The following is a 26515-nucleotide window of genomic DNA, read 5'->3' on the forward strand; positions in this document are numbered from 1 at the left end:
TATATATATATATATATATCTATATATATATCTATATATATCTATATATATATATATATATATATATATAGATATATATAGATATATATATACGTGAGTTTTCATTTTTTTTTCATAATTACCGTATCCTCTGAAAGAGCCTGGATATATTTCTTCCCCATCTTCTTCCTCATTGTCAGTGATATAGCCTTCATCTTCTTGGTCAGGCTCCCGGCATTGTTTGGTGTTTTATCACATTCTGTAGCGCCTCCTTCACACAGAATCTCAGCCTCATGGGTCTATATAGTCAAGAAGAATTCTTAGAATAAAGCTCAGTCAGTTGTAGAAAAAGCTGCATTAATGAGCCGCTATTGACTAATTTCCCTGCAGGGCCATGTTTATTTCTGAATAACTATGATGATATAGGCAAACAAGGCTCAATACTGCATTTTATGTTTCTTTTCTGGACATTACAAAGAATTATTATATAATTAATGCAATATTATACACTGAAAAAAGGTATTTTTCCATGCCCTGTTATCTTTATAATGATCTAGACTATGAACCCCACACAATTTCCACCCTTCAGATCTGAACTAATCTCTGTCAGATGAATCATGTACAGTGTAGTGTTGGCTTTTCCATATACAGCCTCTTTTACGAGTCATTTGTCCTTTCCCAAAGTAGATTTGTAAGCAGCGGTAGAAAAGCAATCATTAATTGCTATATTTAGCCAGGCACTAACCTCATTTAAATGTTCTGGCTTTGATGCAGAAGATTTCCTGAAACGATCAAAGGCTCCAAAACTGCTGGTACGCTGTAATGAGAAGGATAAACCATATCAACTGTGCTGGATCTGTGCATTAAAACTGACTCATATGCAGCATTGGTGAGTCTCTGTATTTACATTTTTGGTCAACACATTCAATTAAAATTAAGTGATGTGCTGTGACGACAGTATTAGGGAGGGTTTTGATCCCCTTGAAAGTGGTTGCTCTGATCAAGACTAGTAGGACATCTTCCATTTATATAAAGAGATATGCTGATAAATTTGGCATCGTGGGCATGATCACCTCTTATGGTCCCCTATCTGGCAGTCTTAATGTGGCCATAGACATTACAATTACAATCTTTCTGGGCAAACATGTTTCCATTCGTTTCAATACACACGTGTAGAGCTGAATCGTCAGATATACAATATAGAAACAATAGAATTCTACCTGTATCTGACGATTCAGCAGTAACAATGGCCGATGTTCGGGTGCCTTCAAAAGAGCCGGTACAAATTTTCCAGCCAGCCTGATTGACGAGCCGACCAATATCCAAGTCTCCTGCTGATATGTGTCGGCTCGTCCCCCACCGTACATGCACCAAATATTGTACGAAAATTTATTTCATACAATTGGTGCATCTATGGCCACCTTTAGTCCAAGAACACCTAGGGGCTCATTTATTAAGCACAACTGCAGATGTGGTCTGATTCATGCAGTGACTGCAGCAAAAATTGTGGGAACCTGTGCCATTCATTAAAGGTAGGTGCGTTTAAGCCACTCCTTGCACTCAATACACCTATTGACACAGGGAAACCCTGATGCTACTGCCACCTGTAAGTTAACAGTAGTTCTAGTCTTCCCACAGTGGCCTGCGTCAATAGGTACAGTGAAATTGCTCATAAAGAATCACACGCAGATTAGTGATGTGCAGGCCGGCCCGATACCCGCAGGACCCACAGGCTTCAGGGTTCCGGTTTTATAGCCTGCTTGCCCCACCCCTTTTGTGATGTCATCGGTGGGGTGGGTCTGTAAAAGGAGCCCGAAGTCGGTTGCAGGTGGTGGGAGGGCAGATATTGGGCGAGTGCACATCACTAATACAGATATGTAATTTTGATGCTGAGTCCTGGAAATTACAACATCCCAAACAATTGTCACCACAATTGCTCTCATTTATAATCATTTTTTACACTGTAATTATGGCGGGGGAAGATATTGTGGGTAGTAATGTGAGGGTCGTCCTGAAACCTGCGGTGACGTGGGTTGACCGAGTCGGGTGAGTTCAGGTTGAAATTGACCAACCATTGCCGGTTAGGGTTGGGAGTGGGTTAGACTCCACTTGCTCCTGAAGATTCCTTGTCTTTGAACCAGAGGAGACCACAGAAGTAGCATACAGAGCGAGAAGATACGGGTACGGGTCCAGCATGGATCCTACAATGGCAATTGCTTGGGGTCAGGTGCGGGTTGAGGTATTGTGGGTTAGGGTCGGATGCGGGTTGAGTTTTTCCAGATCCACACATCACTGATTGTGGATAAAAAAAACACGGTGACTTGCTCCAAAAAATGACACTTTTCAGACTACACTTGTACTTGAGCTCTCTAGTAATTACACCGAGTTGGGTTGCTGACTTTTTGATATTATTTGGATAAGGCTCAACAGTGCCACTGTTCTAGAGAAACTTTACCTTCTCTAAAATGCAATGTACAGCGATGCTTTAGTTTTCTATGTACTGTAAAATATTCATGGGGCTTTGCTGAATTGGAATACAGTATACAGTATAGTATCATTTTAGATGAAGACAAATAAAGGGTATAACACATTCTGCTGGGCAATGCATATGAGTTGTACATTTGTACAGGGGATTTATGAGAACCCAACAGCGGCCTTCTCACAATATTACCATAATCTCACTGCAGGTGTTACTTGTGATAACCCTGCCAATTACACCTCTCTCATAATCCAGTGTCCATATGCCCTCACTTAAACACTATCTAGCGAGTTATAGTTCTCACCTCTGTTGTTAACCACAGCCTCTGAGAACCCCTTCTACTTCATTTCCTGGGGTAACTGTCTTCAAAATGTATATGTTTAACTTTGATCAACTTGACTGTGAATTACAAAGGACTGACTTGCATTATGCACTGGATATTTATTTCATCACTTACCATATTGCCACAGAGAAGTATAATCATTCAACCTTTAAAATGTCAGATTATACTGAAATGTCATAGAAGATAAGTCAAAATGTCTAGAATATGGGCAAATCTGAATAATTCTGTGATGATCTCTGCCAACTCTCCCCAATTTCCATGGGTGTTCACATTTTTTTTGGAAAATGTGTCTTAAAATATTCCAACTGCGCATATTTTTCTTTAATTGTCCTGTGTCCTGACTGGAATTCATTCTCAAATTTTTATAGTTATCTATAAAACTGAGCACATCAGGCATGTCATGTATGTACAGCATCCAAGTTGTACTGAAGCCAATTGTTCATCTCTATCCACTCTCGTATCCATCTCCATTCTTTTTCTCTCCCCCTACTCATTCCCCCCTTTAGTAGGACACACTTGAAACTGTGGCAGCATCAGTAAAGCCCACTTTAGTTCCAAGGAGGAGAGCATTGGTGCAGGAATGAAAGGGAGGTCAATTAGATGAATGAACTAGAGTTCTGTAGAAAGAATTGGGGAGCAACCCAATCATGAAAGTTCCTGGGGATGCCAAATAAGGGTTGTGATTGGCTATTAGTAGCCCCTATGTGGACTGGCAGCCTACCTCTGTTTGGCAGTACATTTGGTTTTTATGCAAATAAAACTTGCTTCCAAGCCTGAAATTCAAAAATAAGCACATGCTTTGAGGCCACTGGGAACATGTTGCTCACAAGCCACTGGTTGTGGATCACTGAACTAGAGGAACCCTTATTACATTTAATAATAGACAACATCTAGGCCTCATTTACTAACCCTGGGGCTCAAGTGCAAGAGCACATTTTTGCAAAAAAAACAAACAAACCCCAAAACACGGTGCTTTGTACTAATGTGCACCATGGATCCCTAATGTTTGCTTCAGTGTTACTAAATAGTTATTACACTATTGTGCCTGGTAACAAATGCCCCCAGTGGCAAACCCAGTCAAAAGGCATCAGCCCCTCTACATGAATTATAATATCAATTCATATTTGTCTTTAGAACAGAGCATGTTTTTACCCAAATTATTATTATAATTAGGGTCATAGTATGGGACTCATAAGGCACAGTATTAGCAAGAAGATTGATGGGTCTCATTGGTCACTGTTACTAATAGAATTAAAGATACTGACTTTACTTATTGCCAGCAATGTGACTGGGGAGGAAGCAGGGGCCTTGTGCAGGGGGATGAGTTGATAATTCATTAAAAATGTATGGTGGGGGTTTACTTTACCTGTAAGTTCTGTAGCGTGTGTGTACTAGTGATGTGCAGGTCGAGTGTTTCTCGACCTGCACCCTCCCGTCCCCTTTATTTAAAGAACTGTGCCTGCTGCGGTGATGTCACAAAAAGGGGCAGGGCAGGTGTGAGTCTATAAATTTGATGGGCCGAAAGCCAGAAGATTTTTTGCAGTAGCCATCCCGAACCCCCTCAACAGGTTTCCCTGACCCACACATCCCTAGTGTGTACATGCGGTTATATTATTGTGCACAGAAGCTAACAATCAGTATAGCCACTCGTGGCCACTTAACACACGGAGACCAAGTTAAAGGGAACCTGCCACCCTAAAAAATAATTCCACATCCTCTTTTATGATGTCAGTCAAGCAAAATAAACGTCACTTGTGCCATATAAATGATTTCAATCTTGTTTATTTTAGTCTTGGAATTCACAATCACATAAAGCAGGCAGCAGCCATTTTGTGGACACTGTTATTAAGGCAAGCTTTGCATCGTGCCGAAATCTTGTTTATGCACCAGAATGGGGGACCTGATGCCCATGCCTATACATTGGCTACACAGACAGCTAGAAAGTGCTCAATGGAAAGTGAAGGTATTGTAATTGCCTGCCCTGCTTCTATGCCTAAGGTCTAGAGGAGGGGCAGGCAATTTATGATTGACAGCTGAGACTTTTAAACAAATTTATAACAGGTATTTTAATTTGAAAAGGAGTTTTATTGTACAGCTTTTTATGTCTGTGTGACAGGTTCTAGTGCTGTGCGGGTTAGGTTTTTCCCGCACCCGACCCTAACCCGCCCACCCGCATCCGACTTCCGGGCTCCTTTTATAGACCCACGCTGCCCCGCCAATGATGTCACAAAAGGGGCGTGGTGAGCAGGTGCTCGGCTGTAAAGCCGGAAGCTGCCATTTGAAGGTGGCAAGCGGGGAGAACAGGAGAAGAGCTCAACCTGCTCCCGCTCCCGCCCGTCACCTATGAAGAGGAGTGCGGGTCGGCCTGAACCCGCCCGACCCACGGGTAATGGGCCGGCCCACACATCACTAACAGTTCTACCTGGTGGTGCATTTTTTTTAAAGAAGTCACATTCACACGGAAGCCCCTAATCTACTGTCATGACTTTTATAGCAATGTCAGATTTGCCTCCATGTCTATTTTTGCTGCTCCTTAAAAAGCACCAGGAGATTTTGATGTGTCAGCAAGCACCGCGAGCAACCGAGAAAAGAAAACACAGAGGTTGCACGTTTTGGGATTAGATGCTTGATATAATATTATTTCACTGGCGTTTGGGTTTTCGGGATGGAGCAGAGTACAGCTCTATTAGCGGGGCCCTGTACAAAGCAAAAAAGGCCACCGATAGATTAATGTTTTTGATGTATCGCTTTGATTCGCCTGTTTAATGATCAGAACAGAATTCAGCCCTTGGCTTGATTTTGTCTTTACAAACCTCCCTCCAGCCAAGTTGTGCCATTAATTCACTGGCATGTGCCAGCTCAGCACAGCAAGGTCACTCTTGTCTTTCAAGGGGAAACCTTTGGAGGCATCATAAAACTGACAGAAAGTTCCTCTTTCCTCATGCTTTATGTTTTCAGCAGCCGCAGATCATATCAGGCGCAGTACAGCATCCGTGTTCCACCGAGCCTCCTGTTTTGTTCCTTAAGATACATTTTATAAGATAAAACAGTGACAGATTTATGGTGTGGCTTGAAAGTTTATGATGAGCAGCAAGTTATAGAGGCAAAAAACAGCAGGGCTGTCCTTGAGAAGTGAAGCTGTGGGACACTTTAAATGGTGTGATTTGTTTTATTTAGGGGTCACTTTGATATGAGACATCTTATTTGCAATAGGCTGCTTTCTATCACACCTGAAATTATGGAGTAAAGGTATTTGTTGCTACTGTATCTCTTGAATCGTACAAAATGAAATAAAGCGATATTTAAAGGAGTTAATGTAGCTCTTTTTCTGCAACAAATAAGGGTATTAGCAACATTTAAGGGCAGATTTATCAAGGGTCAAAGTGAAAATTAGTTTTTTTAAGTGAAATTCGACTAGGGAATTTGATTCGAGATTTTTAAAAAAATCAAATTTTGAAATTTGTCATGTCCTGGTCCTTTAAAAATTATTTGCAACCTAAAACCTGCTGATTTGCTGTTTTAGCCTATGGAGGACGTCTTGGGATCAATTTGGAGTTGTTTGTTGCCTTCCTGAAAATCAAGTTTTTTTCTGAGAATAAAACTCACATTTTTTTTTTTTCAAATTCGAGTTTATGGGAGTTTTTACAAACTCTCATGAACTCTAAATTCGACCCTTGATAAATCTGCCCCTTGCTGTTTCTCAGCTGCTTTTTTGTATGTTAAAGGGAATGTTCACCTTTTTTATGATGACATTTTATTATGATGCAGAGAATGATTTTCTGAGAAAATTTGTAATTGGTTTTAATTTTTTTTATTATTTGTGGGTTTTAGTTATTTAGCTTTTTATTCAGCAGCTCAAATTACCCTAGCAACCATGCATTGATTTGAATAAGAGACTGGGATATGAATAGGAGAGGGACTGAATAGAAAGCTGAGTAATAATAAGTAGCAATACCAATAAATGTGTAGCTTTACAGAGCATTTGGTTTTTAGATGGGGTCAGTGACCCCCATTTGAAAGCTGGAAAGTATCAGAAGAAAAGGGCAAATCATTAAAAAAACTACAAAAAAAAGAATTGGCCATTCTAGAATATACTAAAAGTTAACTGAAAGGTGAACCACCCATTTAAGAAAAAGGTACAATATGGATAACAGCATCTTATGGTTACGACCTGCTTAGCAATACTCCGAAACATAGTAAGAATGATGACAAATACCCTGTCGTATCTCTTCTACAAGAAGTTGAAAACATAACACAAGGTTTATCAAAGTTTAAAAATGTTGTGGACCATCAACCAGTGTTAGACTGGCCCACCGGGATATCAGGAAAAGTCCCAGTGGGCCCAAGTGTCAGTGGGCCCAAGTATCAGTGGCCCTCATGCTGCTAGACATTTGGCCTATCTCATGGCCATTCCCTATTTCTATGAGCACAAAGAGGCTAAATAGATGGAATAATAGATTATAGTGTGTAAAGAAAAGAGACTAGGAGAATAGAGGTTGAGTGAGGAGAGGAAGAATAATAGTAGTGAGAGTGGGCCCCTGGTCTAAGATTACTTGGTGGGCCCCTGGTCAAAGGTTTTTGGGTGGGCTCCTGGTGTCCCAGTCCGACACTGCCATCAACCGCTTATTTAAAAAACAGTTCTGATTTTATAGCAATTAAATGGAACTGAATATGTATACAGTATTAAACACTAAGTACTCCGAGTATACACAATTATATGATCACAACAAGCTCTTTCATATCTATGGACTAAACTGAGCAGATAATAGCATGACATGCAAATCCACTTATTTGGGTAGGACTACACGGACGTTTTCGGCACGATCCGACGCGCTGCGACAAATCGCATGCAGCGGAAATAAGGAAAAATGTCGGATGAAGTTGCAGTGTTGATCCGGCATGACTGTCGGATGTAGACGAAGTGTGCAGCCACATTCAAATGTAAAACAAGTTGGGGAGCAGCACAAGTAGGAAAAAGTCCTGTGGGTATCAAACAAGGGCTGTGATTGGTTATTTGGTAACCTCTATGTGGACTGCCTACATGAGGCATATACAATTAAAACTTGCCTCCAAGCCAGGAATTCAAAAACAAGCACCTGCTTTGAGGCCACTGGGAGCAACATCCAGGAGTTTGCTTGTGTGCCACTGGTTAGGTTCACTGGTCTACAATGTTGACTATGATAAATATTTCTGGGGTTTTTGCAATGGTTTTTCATAGGAAATAAAGTTTATTTGGATAATCATTTTCAAATGTTCCATCCTACTTATGCTCCAACATGGGGGCAGATAAACTTAGGTGCAAATTTTCGCATTGGAACGCTTCGCCCAACTTTGCTAGACGTTAATTTGCTTAATCAACAAAATGTGGTTAAGTCTTGGCTGACGAACGCTGCGCAGTTTCGCCAGAGAAAATAAGTTAGCATGAGTATTTAAAAAAAACCTTTCTCTAGCGTTACTTTGTTCCTAGCGAAACTTCATTAACACAGTTACAATTACGTCAATCTAAATAGGGTGGGTACATATATGTCATATATTAGTGATGTTGGTGGCCACTTATTATTAAAAATATCCAAGGAAGTAACATAAAGACAAAAGAGATCCTCAATTGTCCTAGACGTGAGCCCACCCTAAAATGCCCCTCAAATGGTTAAAAAATGGTTTTTTAAAATATATTTAACAGTTACAACTTTTAAACATTCTCACTTTAAAATATGAATGCATTTTGTCTTTTCTTTTTACTTTACGGCATACAGGATATGATGTCACTGACATAAGATTAAGGAGGATGTAGCTTCATCTTATCAATTCACCAGGTATAACCAGGTGAAGCAGACTCTGGTTGAAAGGGGTAATGTAGTGGAAAGTTCACATTTTGATGAATTTGAGGCGTAACGATCGTTCGCCTTAACAAAAATTCTCCTGGCACAGCATTAGAATCATAGAGAACGATTATATTTAGGTTGGGAAAGTCATGGCACCAGACTCAAGCCCACAAAGAGGCACAAACTGATATAAAGAAACCTATACAATATTGTGTTTGGGTGGCTTAGTGTATATTTGGATATGCTTGACCCAACTGATTTTGCAGATTGTTTTGCTCCAGCACCATTGATCAGATGACATAGCATTGGTCTGATATTGGTAAATGGTAAAGATTGTTTTGGGCCAGGGGAGAACACTGTATGGGATAATAGGTTGCCAATGCAATCAAGGTTAGTGCCACTGTATGCTACTCTTCACGAACTCAAGTTACCAAAATCAAATTACACCCAACAACATAGACTTAGGTTGGAAAAGCTTTTTTTGTTTCGAATATGGTAATTTGACATTGCCCAAACTGTGGGGTTGGTCCTGCTCCAGGGGATTAGTAGTGCACTAGTGTTGGTGGGGGGCAGCCGAAAGGTTTAGTTTGGGGGAGATTTGGGGAGATTGCTTATTTGTTCTCCTATATACCAATTTCAATTAGTGTAATATTTGGGTTGAAAACTTGTTGCTTTAGCTATTCGTAGAACTGCCCCAATGGCTGATACATCAATGTTTTTCAAGGGGGTCCCTGGCCAACGTTTGGACCTCCAAGTGGGGATTAATGAATTAATCATAATTTTGTAGCAGAAAAATGCCCTTTCTGAGATCTTTCATATTTAATAGTATAAACGCTATCACACAATGCCAGGGGATTCTACATATTTACTGCTCAAACCATTTCAAAATCCCCTTCTTTTGGTAAATCTCCTTTCTTTGAATAACAGGAGGCCGCGTGTCATCTTTTATTGTGACCACAGTTTCGCTTCAGATAACAGCCTGTTGGCCACTTTGCTTGCCATCAAGAATCTCACCTAAATAGACACTTAGAAGCATTTATACTATTTCATGATTGTTTTAAGACAGGTACGGAATACTTTATCCTGAAAGCTATGTATTAACGGGAAGGCCAACTCCCATAGGGTCTATTTTAAGCAAATAAATCTAATGTCTAAAAATTATTTATTTTTTCTCTGTAATAATAAAACAGTACCTTGTACTTGATGGTTACTAAGCTGCATGAATCCATATTGGGAACGTTTAAGACCGCTATCGGTCTTGATAAAAGACCGATGGCGGTCTGAAACGTTGCCAAGTGTATCGGGGTCTGAGCCCATGTCTCAATAAAGGCATTTTAAGCAAAGAAATCCATGACTAGTGCTGTCAATATTTGAAAATTGTGAGTGAACGGATACATGGTGGAAACCGTGCACCAGGCTCTAAGAATTGGGAGGGTACAGGTGCTGACTAAGAAACCTGTTTGAATCCATATTGGGGGCAAAACAATCCTATTGGGCGTTTTTCATGTTTATAGGGATTCTGTCCCATTTTGATTTTATGGTTTACTTTTTGTTTCTAAATTATACTGTTCACATTGCAAATAAATCTATAATAATTTTATTCTTGAACCAACAAAGTTATTTTTTAGCTGTAATATTGGTGAGAAGCAGCCAGCACTTTGGGATGGAACTGCTTTGAGACTTCTATTGTTTCTCCCCTTCTCATTGTATTTCACCACGACCCAAGTTATGCTCCCTAGTGGTAGACATGAGAATAGCGCCCAAGCGGGAAAAAAGCAGGGTTTTTAGCAATGCAAACAAGTCAGATATCTCCTATCTGGTTAGCTGCCCATTATTCTGATTATAGGCTGCTGATGGGCTACTTGGGCTGGGGGAAGGGGATAATATCACTCCAACTTGCACTGTAGAAGTAAAAAGTGACTGAAGTTTAAAAGAACACAAGTCACATTACTGGGGGCACCTGGGAAATGATCATCATGTATAGCCCCATGCCAAATTTCAAAATTAAACATAAAAACTGTGTTAAAAAATGGATTTCAGTGCAGAATTCTGCTTGAGCAGCACTAGTGCTGACGCGTTTTGAAAAAGAAAAACATTTCTTCCTACTACAGCATCCCCTAAAATATTTGCATGTATACAGAGACCTGAATTACAGAAAGACCCCATACCCAGAAAACCCCAAGGCATATTTTATGTTTATATAAATATTGTCACAATTCATTGATCTAGTCATTGTACAAACACAGAATTGTAGCTCTAACAAGAGTGTTTGTGCACAGGACCTTTTATTAAGCCCTAATAAATCAGTTACTGATTGTGGGACCTGATATCCAGAATGCTCTGGACCTGGGGTTTTCCAGATAACGGACCTTTCCCTAATTAGGATCTTCATACCCTAGAAAATCATGTAAACATGAAATAACCCCAATAGGCAAGTTTTGCTTCCAATAAGTATTAATTATATCTGAATTTGGATCAAGTACAAGGTACTGTTTTATTATTACAGAGAAAAAGAAAATCATTTTTAAAAATCTGAATTATGTGGATGAAATGGAGTCTATGGGAGACGGACTTTCAGTAATTTGGAGCTTTCTGGATAATGGGTTTCAGGATAATGGAGCCCATACCCGTACAGTTGCTGAATCCTACTTTTTACCATCATGACAGTTAAAAATGTTTGCTCAGCCTACAAAGACTTGAGAAAACTTCTATACTTTCCTCCCGTTTTATTATTGTCCTACCTTTGGCTTCTGATATTTTTCTTTCTCTTTGTCCGAAACATTTGAGGTTTTTCTTTTCAGCATGGTACTGTAAACGCTCAAGCTGCTGCCCGGACAGTAACTGCTTTGCTTCAATACTGGAGCTTCCTCATTTGACTGGAGGATGTGACACAGAGAGCTGCGTCTCTTACCAGCAGCCGTGTTGCAACTTTCCTGTTTATCAACATCTACCAATGGCAAGAACATTCGACTTTTCCTCGACATGGTTTAATGTCTCCAACATTCAAAATTCCCCTTCTAGGAGTTCTTGTAAGTTAAGTGGCATGAATGCAATAGAGCGATGTCATAACCACCATTAATTCAAAAGAGTGATGTAATAACCCCCATGAATGCAATAGAGTGATGTAAGAACCCCCATGAATGCAATAGAGTGATGTCATAACCCCCATTAATTCAATAGACTGATGTAAGAACCCCCATGAATGCAATAGAGTGATGTCATAACCCCCATGAATGCAACAGAGTGATGTAAGAACCCCCATGAATCCAATAGAGTGATGTAAGAACCCCCATGAATGCAATAGAGTGATGTCATAACCCCATTTAATAAAATTGAGTGATGTAATAGCCCCCATGAATACAATAGAGTCATATAGGAACACCCATGAATGCAACAGAGTGATGTAATATCCCCCATGAATGCAATAGAGCAGGGATCCCCAATCTTTAGAACCTTTGAGCAACATTCAGAAGTAAAAAGTTGGGGAGCAACACAAGCATGAAAAATGTTCCTGGGGTGCCAAATAAGGGCTGTGATTGGCCATTTAGTAGCCCCTATATGGATTGTCAACCTACATTGAGGCTCTGTTTGGCAGTACACCCGGTTTTTATGCAACCAAAACTTGCCTCCAAGTCAGGAATTCAAAAATAATCACCTGCTACTGGTTGGGGATCACTGCAATAGAGTGATGTAATAACCCCTATGAATTCAATAGAGCGATGTAATAACCCCTATGAATTCAATAGAGTGATGTAATAACCCCTATGAATGCAGTAGAGTGATGTAATAATCCCTATGAATGCAATATATTGATGTAAATGTAATAACCCATATGAATTCAATAGAGTGATGTAATAACCCCTATGAATACAATAGAGTGATGTACTAACCCCCATGAATGCAATAGAGTGATGTAATAACCAGGGTCAGACTGTGCCAGCGGGACACCCAGAAAAAAACAGGTAGTCCCCAGCCCTTCTGGGCCGTGCCGGTACAGACCTGGTCCACACAGCCAGCAGTTGGCTGCGCTCCTGACCCCACCTCCCCACACGCGCTTGATCGCATTAGAGACTGACAAGCTCAGGTATGTACTGGAGGGGAGAGAGGGGGTTTACGGCTGGGGAACCGTGGTGGTGGGGGCCCTGATGTGGCAGCCCCATGGACCCAGTCCCACACTGCTAATAACCTCCATGAATGCTGTGATGTAATAAGTCCCAACCTTAATATCTAAGTGTAATCAATTAGGCAATATCCGTGAGTTCAACGTACTGCAATTCTATCATTCTTTAGTTTATTAAGACCTCAAGCACTGAAAGGAGAGGCCTGAATAGAGAGATGAATAATAAAAAGTAACAAATAAAAAGTAACAATACATTTATAGCCTTAGAGAACATTTGTTTTTTAGATGGGGTCCGTGACCCCCGTTTGAAAGAGTCAGAAGAAGAAGGCAAATAATTCAAAAACTGTAAATAATGAAGACCAATTGAAAAGTTGCTTAGAATTAAACATTCTATAACATTCTAAAAGTTATTTTCAAGGTGAACCACCCCTTTAAAGCACTGAGATCCTGAGTTTGATTCCAACCATTTCCAAGAAGTAAAAAGATGAGTAAAATAAATGGCGAATTTATCAAGCTATGTTTTATTTTACGCCATGCAAACACCAGATTTTCCGCCATTTTTTTACACTGTTGCAGACCTATGCAAGTAAGTTCCGGCTGAAGTTGCTCAAATCCATTAAAAAATTGCACCATTTTTCGGCCGTTTTTTTACACCACATAATAAATATGCCCCTTAATGTTTTTCCCATATCTTTGTAGGTTTCCTAAGGATACCCTGCTAACACAATTCCTGGAATATATCAATATCATTGTAAAAGCTCAATCTAGTACCCTTTTGTTTTCTTCCAGTGTGTATAGACTCAGAGGAGAGGATAATCCCATGGGGTTCATCCTAGAGTGCGTACTGTGGCAGTTTTCTGGATAAGGGGTCCAGAGCTGGGCCAAGCTGGGCAGGCACCCTAGGCAGCCTGCCCGGTTGCTGCGCCGTCTGGGTGCACGCATGCGCGCAAGCTAGGCGATTGTGTGCACCCGGGAAAAGACGCTTGTGCGCATGCGCGAAAAGGCGCTCATGCGAATGCGCGAACAGACGCTCGCGCGCATGCGCAAATAGATCAAGTTCTGAAATATAGAACAAGTGGCCGGTCGGCAGAGAAGGGACCTTACTAGGGGTAGAAGTAAGTACGTGCCTGGCGCCCCTCCACCTTTGCGCCCAAGGCACGTGCCTACTCTTCCTACCCCTAGTTCCGGCCATGAAGGGGTCTTTCCATAATCTGGATCTCTATACTACTAACTACTACTAACAAAACATGACAACCCGAAAGGCTGGTTTTGCTTCCAATAAGGATTAATTATATCTTAGTTGGGATCAAGTACAAGCTACTGTTTTATTATTACAGAGAAAGAGGAAATCATTTTTAAAAAATTTTAATTATTTGATTAAAATTGAGTCAATGGGAGATGGCCTTCCCGTAATTCAGAGCTTCCTGGTTAACCGGTTTCTGAATAATGGATCCTATACCTATAGTGTAACTGTCTGCATCTTTTTCTACTGTCATCATCTTTCCCCACTGTCATCATTTGCTTTGCTGTTGCTACATTGTCCCACTACGGGAGTCCTGTTATCCAGAAAGGTCCGAATTACAGGAAGGCCGTCTCCCATACAGTTAATTTTAATGAAAGGATTTCCTTTTTCTCTGTAATAACAGTAACTTGTACTTGAGTGTAACTGAACTGCATAAACCCATATCCCATAACCTGGTGAGTTTATTTAATGATTAAATGTTATTTAGCCCTTTGATGATCCATGTTAGAAAGACCCTTTATCTGGAAAACCCCAGGTCCCAATCATTCCGGATAATAGATCTTATACCTGTATTGCCCACTCAAACCTCTTCAGAACCCTTTGTGTGGAAACCAGAGCTGTTGCCCCTATTTGGATTGAAGACATCCCTGTATGTGTCTCAGAGAGAGATTCTCAATTAGCGGTGGAACTGCGGGGCCCTAAATCACTACCATGCCATGGGCCCCATTTTATCACAAGGCAGCTCTACCTCTGAGGGGAAATATCAGCATGAAAAAGAGACATAACAATCTAAGATGTGCTGTGTGCATGGGCAGCCTTTGGCAGCGCTCATAAAAAACCAGCTTCAGTAAGAATCTAGAGCATGGCTGAGTATATGTGCCCCACTGCATACATTCTTACTGACCTGTATTCTGTTGCCTGGCTAGCTTGAAAAAACCACAAAGTAATCTGAAAAAAACTATTTTTTTGTCAAACTGCAAAGCAGAGAAAGGTTCTCAGTTTCCGTGCATCTCTTTAAAGCGATTCTGTCATGATTTTTATGGTTCACTTTTTATTTCTAAATGACACTGCTTACATTGCAAATAATTCACCCTACCATTTAAAATGTTATCCTTGAACCAACAAAAGCATTTTTATTGTCTGTAGTATTGGTGTGGAGGCAGCCATCTCAGTGCATTGTGCCTGATTCTGAGCTATGAGAAGGAGCCAGCACTTCAGCATGGAACTGCTTTGAGACAGCTATTGTTTCTCCCCTTCTCAATGTACTTCATTACGACCCAAGTCGTGCTCCCTAGCCCCACATGTAAGAGCACAACTTGGGTTATATTGAAGTACAATGAAAAGGGGAGAAACAATAGCTGTCTCAACACACTTATAGCAATGCAAACAAATCCTTCAGCAGAGGTGTCAGATAGCTAATACCTGGTTAGCTGCCGGTTGTTCTGTTGATAGGCTGCTGATGGGCTGCTAAGAGGGTAAAGGTGGCCATACACAGGGAGATCCACTCCTCCATAAACAAGCGGATCTCTTCCCGATATGCCCGCATTGAAGTAGGCAATATCGGGCTGATACGATTGTGGGCCCTAGGGCCCAATGATCGGATCAGAGTGGAGGCCGAACTGGCAGTCAGATTGCGGGACCGCATCAACTAAAATATGTGGCTGCGATCGGACGGGATTTTCTAACCTGTCCGATCGCCATCTGCCAGACTTTCGGCCAGATATCAATCAGGAAAGCCTGTCGGGGGCTCTACACACTGGCCGACAAGCTGCCGACTTGGTCTGTCGGCAGCTTTTATTGGCCCGTGTATGGGGGCCTTAAGGGAGGGGAGTGATATCACTCCAACTTGCAGTGTAGCAGTAAAGAGTAACTAAAGTTTATCAGAGCACATGTCACATGGTTGAGGGCACCTGGGAAATGTCTAACCCTTATGCTAAATTTCAAAATTTTCAAAAATCTGTTTTTTTAAAAAACAGATTTGAGTGCAGAATTCTGCTGGATAAGCTCTATTAACTGATGGATTCCTAGAAAATGGATTCCTGCCTCAGTATCCCTTTAAGAATTTCATTTTTAAGTACCATTAAAGCTAGTGTACTAGTGTGGATGCTAAATTGCACCTGCAATCATATTAGTGAATGAAACATTATTTCTTGCTCCCAAAATAGTTCTTATTCAATTCCAAAACCTGTGCTTCAGCCTAGGCCTTAATTCTTATAATGGATATGCAGCCTACCCAGAAAAGAAAATTATGTTTCTCTCAGAATCTGGGGTACGGCTGACTAAATATGCCCAAAGACTGTGCTGCTCTTTTTTGTACTGCTTATTTCTAATGAAAACCACAAAGTTCAAGTGAATACATGCAGAACTACACAGCATAGAAGGGCTTTCAGTTTCTACACCTCTTTGTTGAACCTTATCTGATATCAATGTCAGTGTGCGACAACAAAATACTGAACGGGCTCTTTCTTAAAGACACATTTAAATTCATTTTTTTCTACTTTTTTACTATGAGCTGTGATGTGTGCTCGGCTGAAAAACCCTTGGGTCCACTATTAGTATTGTGTAGACAGTGATCTTCTGAGACAGTCTGCAATAGATCTTCATTTTTAATAGTAACCTGGTTTGAATGAGAGAGTAGATAGGAGAGGGTCTCAATAGAAAGCTAAGTAATATAAAGTAACAATGACATTGTAGCCTCAACGAGCAATCTTTTTTGGCTGCTGGTGACCCCTGTTTGAAAGCTGGAAAGAGGCAGAAGAGGAAGGTATAATCCAGAATGCTCAGGACCTGGATAAGAAATGTTTCTATAATATGAATCACTGTACTATAAATCTACTAACAAATACAGTAATTTAAATGGGGTTGTGCACCTTGTTTAACTTGTAGTATGATGTAGAGAGTGATATTCTGCAACTATTTGCAATTGGTTTTAATTTTTTATTATTTGTGTTTTTTTTAGTTATTGAGCTTTTTATTCAGCAGCTCTGCAGTTTGCAATTGAGGGTCCATATTACCCTAGCAACCATATATTTATTTGCATAAGAGACTGGAATATGAATAGGAGAGGAATAGAAAGATGAGTAATAAAAAGTAGCAATCACAATTAATTTGTAGCTTTACAGAGCATTTGTTTTTAAGATGGGGTCAGTGACCCCCACTTAAAAGCTGGAAAGAGTCAGGAGAAAAAGCCAAATAATTCAAAAACGAAAAAAAAAAAAATGAAGGCCAATTGAAAAGTTGCTTAGAATTGGCCATTCTGTAACTAAAGACAACTTAAAGGTGAACCGCCCTTTTAAACATTAAATAAACCCAATAGGCTGGTTTTGCTTCCAATAAGGATTAATTATATCTTAGTTGGGATCAAGTATAAGCTACTGTTTTATTATTACAGAGAAAAAGGAAATTATTTCTAAAAAATTATGTTTATCATAATGGAGTCAATGGGAGATGGCCTTCCTGTAAGTCAGAGCTTTCTGGATAACAGATTCTATACCTGTAATTAAAAAATTTGTTTAAAGAGATCGAAACCCAAAAAATGAACTAATGTCAGCTTACTGAGGGTGCTTCTCTGAGGACTTTTGCAATTTACATTCAATTTCTATTTTTAGCTATTTTTTAGGTTTTTTTTGGCTCAACTGAGAATCAGAAACCCAAGGGGTTAAGTGAATTCAGGAAGTTCATAGACTGAGCCACTGACACTCTAGGCTGTTTCTAATATCTCAGAAACAACTAAAAAAAGATTTGTGATTTGCAAGAGTGTTCTTATGACTATGACTGCTCTGAGTAAGTTTACACCAATTCATTAAGGGGTGTAGATTCCCTTTAAAATAGACCATTCTGTAATATACTTACAGTTAATTTAAAGGTTAACTACATCTTTAATGCTATGTCAATTGCATGTGTAAAGTACAAGTATGGGACCTGTTATCCAGAATGCTCGGGAACTGGGGTTTTTCTGTAATTTGGATTTTCCTACCTTAAAGGGACACTGTCATGAGAAAACATGTTTTTTTCAAAACGCATCAGTTAATAATGCTGCTCCAGCAGAATTCTGCACTGAAATCCATTTCTCAAAAGAGCAAACAGATTTTTTTTTTTATTCAATTTTGAAATCTGGCATGGGACTAGACATAGTGTCAGTTTCCCAGGAGCCCTCAGCCACGTGACTTGTGCTCTGATAAACTTCAGTCACTCTTTACTGCTGTACCGCAAGTTGGAGTGATATCACCCCCCTCCCTTTCCCTCCCAGCAGCCTAACAAAAGAACAATGGGAAGGTAATCAGATAACAGCTGCTTGGTAGATCTAAGAACAGCACTCAATAATAAAAGCCAAGTCCCACGAGCCTGCCAGAAAGTAATTCCATCCTAAAGTGCAGGCACCAGTCACATGACTGGGGCAGCTGGGAAATTGACAATATGTCTAGCCCCATGTCAGATTTCAAAACTGAATATAACAAAATCTGTTTGCTCTTTTGTGCAGTGCAGAATTCTGCTGGAGCAGCACTATTAACTGATGTGTTTTGAAAAAAACATGTTTCCCATGACAGTATCCCTTTAAGTCTGCTAGAAAATCATGTGAAAATTAAATAAACCCAATAGGATTGTTTTGCCTCCAATAAGGCTTAATTATATTTTAGTTTGGATTGAGTACAAGGTTCAGTTTTAGTATTACAGAGAAAAAGTAAATCATTTTTGAAAACTTGGATTATTTGGATAAAATAGAGTCTATGGGAGATGGCCTTTTCGTAATTCGGGGCTTTCTGGATAACGGGTTTCCGGATAATGGATCCCCTACCTGTACCAGGTTCCTTTTGCAACTATAGGGTTTTATTTATATAGCTGCTAAATTTCAAATTACAATTACCTATAGAATCCAATCAGCAAGGGGCACATTTACTAATGGTCGAATATGGAGGGTTAATTAACCCTCGATATTCGACCCTCGAAGTTAAATCCTTCTACTTCGAATCGAACGATATACATCGGTCAAACGATTTTCCTTCGATCCCAAATTGGCTAGAAAGCCTATGGGGACCTTCCCCATAGGCTAACATTGATGCTCGGTAGGTTTTAGGTGGCGAAGTAGGGGGTCGAAGTTTTTTTTAAAGAGACAGTACTTCAACTATCGAATGGTTGAATATTCGAACAATTTTTATTTGGAATCGTTCGATACGAACGATTTTTAGTTCGAATCGTTCGAGTCAAAGTCGTAGTCGAAGGTCGAAGTAGCCAATTCGATGGTCGAAGTAGCCAAAAAAATACTTCGAAATTCAAAGTATTTTTTATTCTAATCCTTCACTCGAGCTAAGTAAATGCGCCCCTAAGTAGTTGTGAATACTCAACTACAAGCTAAAAAAAACAAAAGCAGTGATGTGATTGGTTGCTGCACTGTTCCAATTTATATCCAAAGTGAATTAGCCTTATAGAGTTCCACAATATAGGGCAAATGGTAGATAAAGCAAGAGATTAACAAACACAAAGATAACGTTTGTATATTCTTGCCATATCTATGTGGGATTCTAAAACATCCAAGCAGGTTATTCCTGTTAAAACTGCCTATGAGTTAAACTTGTAATTAAAAAGGGACTAAAGCAGTGATCCCCAACCAGTGGCTCCTGAGCAACATGTTGCTCACCAAACCTTTGGATGTTGCTCCCAGTGGCCTCAAAGCAGGGGCTTATTTTTTAATTCCTGGCTTGGAGGTAAGTTGTGGTTGCATAAAACCAGATGCACTACTAAACTGAGCCTCCTTTAGACTGCCTGTCCACATAGGGCCTACCAAATAGCCAATCCCATCCCTTATTTGGCACCCCCAGGAATATTTTTCATGCTTGTGTTGCTCCCCAACTCTTTTTACAATTAAATGTGGCTCATGGGTAAAAAAGGTTGGGGACCTCTGGACTAAAGAATGTGTTTGCCGGACCAAAGAATATACAAACGTCATCTAGATATTGCATTGGTTGCTATTGAATCTAGGCCTTCAACATTAGCGAGGCATCTGTGCTAGCCTGAAACAATAAAATAAAATGCCCTATTGACTTGTACCATGGAATTATCTTTGTGTTTGTTAATCTCTTGCTTTATCTACCATTTGCCCTATATTGTGGATTAGCATGTGGCCTATATTGTGCATTTAGCCTAATTCCCAACAGAAATTCCTGCATTGAGCTTTAATGTCCCTGAAGGTCACACAGAGAGGCCAGGCATTTCCAGAGAGGTTTCTCGGTGCAAAGGCCAGAGCCTCAGCATTAGAATGAAAACCATTTGGATAGGTATAAGTTAATAGGGTCAGATGATCTTATATTATAAAAGCCTTCTGATTTCAGGAAGTCGACACTGCAATATATTTATTAGAGATTTACAGTAAAAACATGGTGCACTTCTAGAAATAACCTTTGGATTTAAAGGTATTAAAGTGGAACTAAAGCCCCTCCGCAAATCTTGTTTCGTGCACCTAAATGCATATTGCTGCTGTACCGTTTCCATTATTGCCAAGCATATACAATGTTGAGGTACCCACGTGCTACAGAAATAACCCTTAAGTGGTGGCTAGACTAGTGAATTCCCTTAGGTGATGTCCTGTGCAACCTACATGGTTGCTTGTGCTTATTTAACAGCTCTTTGCCTGCGGCTGTCAAGATATGGCAACCTTTGGAAAGGCAATTAGCATTTTTATATGTGCTTTAATGTACAGTGTCAGGGATTCGAACTCTGGCCTATATGGTTTTTAGGATATGTCATATCCTGCTGAGCCACCGGAGGTGTTTAGAGCCTCCTGCTACCTTTAGTTACTCTGTCTCCACCCTTATTAGGGCCAGGCGTCTACAATCTGGTCATTATGGGCCTATAAAAGCCAGTTCATTGCTGCCTCCCTTTGCTGAATCATTGATATCAGTTTGGTGATCTTGCGACCCCCTTCCCAATGCTTGTTTTTGTTCCTGTTCCTGCCTAGTTTCCTTTTTGCCTGAATCCTTGTACTTGTCGATTTCCTGATTTTCTGACTTCTGCCTGCTCCGTGGATTTACGTTTGATTGCTGCCTGTGTCGACCACCGACTGCTTTCAAGTATCCGCTCTTGGTTGCCCCTTACCTGATCCTCGCCTACTTAAAGGAACAGTAACATCAAAAAATGAAAAGTAATAAAAATATAATGCAGTGTTGCCCTGCACTGATAAAACTGGTGTGTTTGCTTCAGAAACACTACTATTGTTTATATAAATGAGCTACTGTGTTGTTTTTCCCCCTGAATTTCGAGTTCATGGGAGTTCATGAACTCGAAATTCGACCCTTGATTAATCTGCCCCTAAATCTAATTTGCTCTCTATCATAAGGCCTCTGCCTTTTCATTAAGCCTTGGTTACGCAGCACATGGGCTCCAACCTGCCAACCTAACACCAGAGGTAGTTTCTGACAGTACAGCACACATTTTGGAAGGTTTTAATTTCTGTTTAAGGAACATATATTATTAACATATATTATTAAAGGTGAATGAAATTTTCCCCCACCTCACAGCCCTCATGTTAGTATCTGGCCTGAGTGGTAAATGGTGGTTGGTGTGATGTGTGGGTTGACCACCTGTTGGGCAGATTTGTGTTGAAATGTGGCCAACCATTGGCAAGTTAGGGTTGGGTGTGTGAAAGTACACTGCTCCACTGCTTTGAAGATTCCATGTCTTGGAACCAGTGGCACACACAGAAGCAGTGTGCAGAGTGAGAAGACATGAGTACTGGTTGGGTCGTGGGACATACAATGGCAACATTTTGTGGATAAGGGTCGGGTGCAGATTAAGGTCGGTTGTGAGTTGAGTTTTTCCTGACCTGTACATTAATAGCTGGAAGCCCTAGGGTTCTACTGGTCACAATACTAAATTACAAAAAACAAGAGAACTACACCGCACCTTCCATCACACCTCCAGAAGGGTAAAAACTGAATCAGTGTACAAAAAGTACTTGACCAGAAATCGGCTACCCACTCTTAGAAAGCTGCACCAGTCACCAAAATGACAAAAGCAAAATTTATATATATAACATCCTAGGACAGCCTGACGTGTTTCATGCTCCAAGAGCACTTAATCATAGGCTCAGCCCACACACTAGAAAAAGACAATGCAGACTCTTATTAGTGGCAATCTCTATATTTTGTGAATGCCAACTATTACACTGGAGAGAAATGCAGCATTGGAAACACCATGCTGCACCTAATTCATTGGACTTGTGTTAGTCAAAGGGTTGGTTAACCTTTAAATTGACTTTTAGTATTTTAAAGAATGTCCAATTTTAAAGGAGAAGGAAAGCTCCCAGACAGTTTATTGCCAACAGATTATCCACAATAGTGCAAGATAGAACTCTATATTTATTCTGCAGAATGCTTTGCCATACCTGAGTAAACAGATCTAGACACTGTCTCTGTTTGTTTAGGAGAGAAGCTGCCATATAAGCTTGGTGTGACATCATTTCCTGCCTGAGTCTCTCCCTGCTCACTTACAGCAGGTATGGGTGGAGGGAGGTAGAGAGGAGCAAACTGAGAATGCTCAAGCCCTGCCCTGGAGGTTTATGCTGAAAACAGGAAGTCTGATACAGAAGCCCATGTGTACACAATAAAAGGAAAGAAATGCTGTGTTTCTTTTGACTCAGAGCAGCATTACTTTTAGGGTTTACTGGTGTATTTATATAGACCTTTCTGATAAAGCTTACTTAATTTTAGCCTTTTCTCTTTTAGCTTTTGCAACTTTGCAACTGGTCTTCATTATTTTATTTTTTTTATAGTTTTTGAATTATTTACCGTGTTCTTATGATTCTTTCCAGCTTTTAAATAGGAGTCACTGACCTCATCTAAAAAAAAATGCTCAGTAAAGCTACAAATGTATTGTTACTGCTACTTTTGATTACTCATCTTTCTATTCAGGCCTCTCCTATTCATATTCCAGTCTCTTAATTAAACCAATGAATGGTTGCTATGGTAATTCAGACCCTAGCAACCAGATTGCTGAAATTGCAAACTGGAGAGCTGCTGAATAAAAAGCTAAATAACTTAAAAACCACTAATAATAACTGAAACCCAAATGCAAATTTTCTTAGACTATCACCCTCTACATCATACTATTTACTAAACCTTGAATTTTTCTAATTAAGCTTTTTTTGTCAAAAACTCAAATTCATGGGAAAAACTCAATTCATGTGAAAAAAATCTTGAATTTTTTAAGATTTATTATACCCCAATGCTGAAAAAAGCCTTAATCCAAAAATCTGCTATCTCAGGTTACCCGCAAAAAAAAGTGAGCACTCTGTGGAATGAGGGGAGGATTTTCAGGTGCGGGTATATCCGCAGGTCTGCGGGTTGCAGGTTCTCATCTAAATGTTGTATTTTATGGAATATTGTCTATATTTTACTCCTTTTAAAGTCTTATGAAACTTGTGTTTGTCTCGCCCACCTTTGATGACGTCACTTCCGATTTACAGCACCGTCATTTCCTGTTTGATGGTCTTCGGCGGGTTGCGGGTCGGGTTGCGGATAAGGCAGTTGGGGGTCCATGTCGTGTAGCGGATCAAAGTGACTAAATATGTGGGTTTGCGGTTCGGGTCGGGTCCGGGTCGGGTCCGGGTCTTACAAATTGTTTCCACGCAGTCTCGAAAAAATCGTATGATTTGGGTTTTTGCTCGATTTTTTAAATTAAGTTGATTTATTAGTAAATAAGGCAAAATCGGGCATGGGAGTTTGGTCAAGCATTTTTTTATTGGGCCAATGAGATAAATTCAGATTTTTCCAAGGTGAAAAACCCTTTTAATAATGAGTAAATAATTGTCCTTTCAGCCTGATTATATTTCTAAAAAATAGGATTATTTTCTAGGATAATTTGCTTAAGTGATGAGAAATAATTCTTTTTTTTACTATGTAGAAAATACACAATTTAACTATGTCAGTAACGTAGGAGGGTTTCAGTCGAGTCTGTTACCCTGTTCCTCTTAGTGGCTTTTAATGTGAGTTGTGGAAACAGCTGAGTAAAATAAAAAATGGCAATGTGTTTCGTTTTTTTGTGTTAGACCTTATCTGAACCCCTGTTCCTGTAAGGGAAGAGATAGACGTTTCAACAGGAAGCAGATTTGTCATTTTTGTCTACATTTTGCTTAAGAAATGACTTTGTTGTACATGTATGTTGAGTGATTCACAACAGTTCTCATTGCTTATTTTCTACCAAAGCAGAACCAAGTGTATCACTGAACTGTCCTGCTACATACTGACGAGACGATTTGTGTCAGTCCTCTCCCTAATCTTATTTCAATCATATTATTTTAAATTTTGGACTCTACTGTTTTCAAAATGATTGGACCATATTATCAAATGTTTTAAGCATTTTGACAATTTTTTAAATAAAATTTGTTCTCCAGTCCACGCAGAAGCCATTATGAAAAAGCGATTGAAACATTAATATAATTTTGGCAGATAACACATGGAATAACATAATCGCATTTCACTACCTTAACTGTATTTTCATTCAGATGCAGATTATAAAATTTATAGTAAAAATTATACTCTATAATAAAGATTGTGTGGTGTTTATACAAATGGCCTGTAGATGTCTCTGTGCCCAGACTTATACTGTGCATACTTCCTGTGAGCTTAAAAGTGAAAGTGAAAGCTTACTGTTGTGTAATGCCTGCATGACTCTGCTAATAAAGCATTGTTATATTCTACTCATCCTTGGCTACCCAAAACACAACAAATGACAACAAGGATGGCTCTTCTACCTCTGCAACAGTCTACATCTTTTCTTCCAAACCCTGGTGATCCTACCATACCTTTTACTGCTTGGATCCCTATGTTTGAAAATTACATTATTTCTGCTGACAAGGGACACTCCATTAACCTGATGCTTGATACAGGTTCAGCTGTATTTCACCACAAAGCAACACTTCACTGGGTTGTGCAAAGAACTTTGTACACAAAGTTAAGTTGAGACCAGTGGTAAAACCAGTACCATTCCCTGATTCAGCATGGGAAAAACTTGCTATTGATATTGTCGGTCCTTTTACAGATGCTCCTATAGACTGTAGATTTGCTATAACCTTGATGGACTATTATAGTAAATGGCCTACAATTGCATTTGTTTCTCATATAACATCAGCTACAGTAATAACATTTCTGTCTACAGTCTTCAGCAGAGAAGGTAATCCAAAGGAGTTAATATCAGACAACGGACCACAGTTTGTCTCATCTGAGTTTGAATCCTTTCTGAGAGTGAGGAATATTGTGCATAGGAAATCTTCAGTGTATTACCCACAAGTAAATGGAGAAATCAAGCGATTCAACAGAAGTCTGAAAGAAGCACTACAGACAGCAAATCTTACTGGGAAATCTTGGAAAGTATTTACAACAGAGTTCCGACATTACTACAGAGTAACGCACCATGCAACAACCCAATCATCTCCAGCTGAATTATTACATGGCAGACAGATGCGCACAAAGTTACATGTTGCAGACATCAAACCTCCACAAAATTCTGTGCCTACAAAATCATCTACTGCTGACATTGTGAAACATCAACAAGCCAAATGCAAGACTTATACTGACAGAAAATGTAGTGCAATTTCAGCCTGGATCTTTAATCAGAATTAAGAAACCAGGAATACTGAAACAAGGACAATCTAAATTTACTACACCACTTGAAGTGAGACGCAAGTCATCTTGCTCCTGTTAGATGTGACTCTGAAGAATCTCCATTTTCCTACTCCTGATGTCAACTGCAATAGGCCTGAGGAAAGTGAACCTATAAGGCATACTGAGAGAATCAGAAAATGACCTGTATGGACCAAGGACTTTGTTATGTGAAGAATTTATAATATTGTTTTAAAATGCATACTGTTTAATTGCTGCTGTTATTATAGTTGTCCAAATGCTTTCCTACTATAGGGGGAAAATGTGGTGTTTATACAAATGGCCTTTAGATGTCTTTGTGCCCAGACTTATACTGTGCACACTTGGAAGGCCATCTCCCATAGAATCTTTTTTAAACAAATTAATAGCAAAACGATCCTATTGGGTTTAATTAGGGGGTTATTTATTAAAATCTGAATGTTAAATCTTGATAATGTTTTCACTAGTAGTAGAGTTCACTAGTAAACTCACATTTTTAGAGGGAAAAAAATATTTTTTTATTATAGCCTGATCCTGCAAAAAGCCTGAATCTGAAAATGTGGTCTACACTGGGTTTAGCCAGAAAATCCGTAATGTTTTGCATTTTTTTTGGGCAAAAACTTTAAAAAATCAAGCAATTTAAGGGAAAAAAAAACAAAATTTGAGCAGTTGTTTTTTTTTTTTAAATTTTATTGAGTTTTCCGCGATCCAATTAATTCTGTTTTTTTATTAATAAATAAGGTCAAATGGGGCATGGGAGTTTGGTTGTGGTTGTTTTTTAATAAAATATGAGATAAAGTTGGATTTTAGTAAATAACCCTCTAAATTTAGTATCCTTGAGAAATGGAGATCCAAATTATGAAAAAATCCCTTATCCGTAAAACCCAGGACCTATGCAT

The 26515-nt window shown here is 39.6% G+C and overlaps 1 protein-coding gene across 4 annotated transcripts in view; it reads right to left on the reverse strand.

Annotated features, from left to right (window-relative positions):
• Positions 1-26515, reverse strand: part of LOC108707432 (SAM domain-containing protein SAMSN-1-like) — an 83825-nt gene that overhangs the window by 19130 nt on the left and 38180 nt on the right. For 3 of the 4 annotated variants that reach the window (XM_041581615.1, XM_041581614.1, XM_041581616.1), the window contains 2 exons: positions 725-796; positions 123-278 (listed from right to left, as the gene is read on the reverse strand). In XM_041581615.1, the coding sequence (XP_041437549.1) occupies positions 123-278; positions 725-796 (228 nt within the window). Of the gene's footprint in view, positions 1-122; positions 279-724; positions 797-11364; positions 11504-26515 lie in introns of those variants that run through there. The other variant, XM_041581617.1, reaches the window with a different exon arrangement.

This window comes from Xenopus laevis, chromosome 2L (assembly GCF_017654675.1).
Source record: "Xenopus laevis strain J_2021 chromosome 2L, Xenopus_laevis_v10.1, whole genome shotgun sequence".
In the NCBI taxonomy this organism is placed as follows: domain Eukaryota; kingdom Metazoa; phylum Chordata; class Amphibia; order Anura; family Pipidae; genus Xenopus; species Xenopus laevis.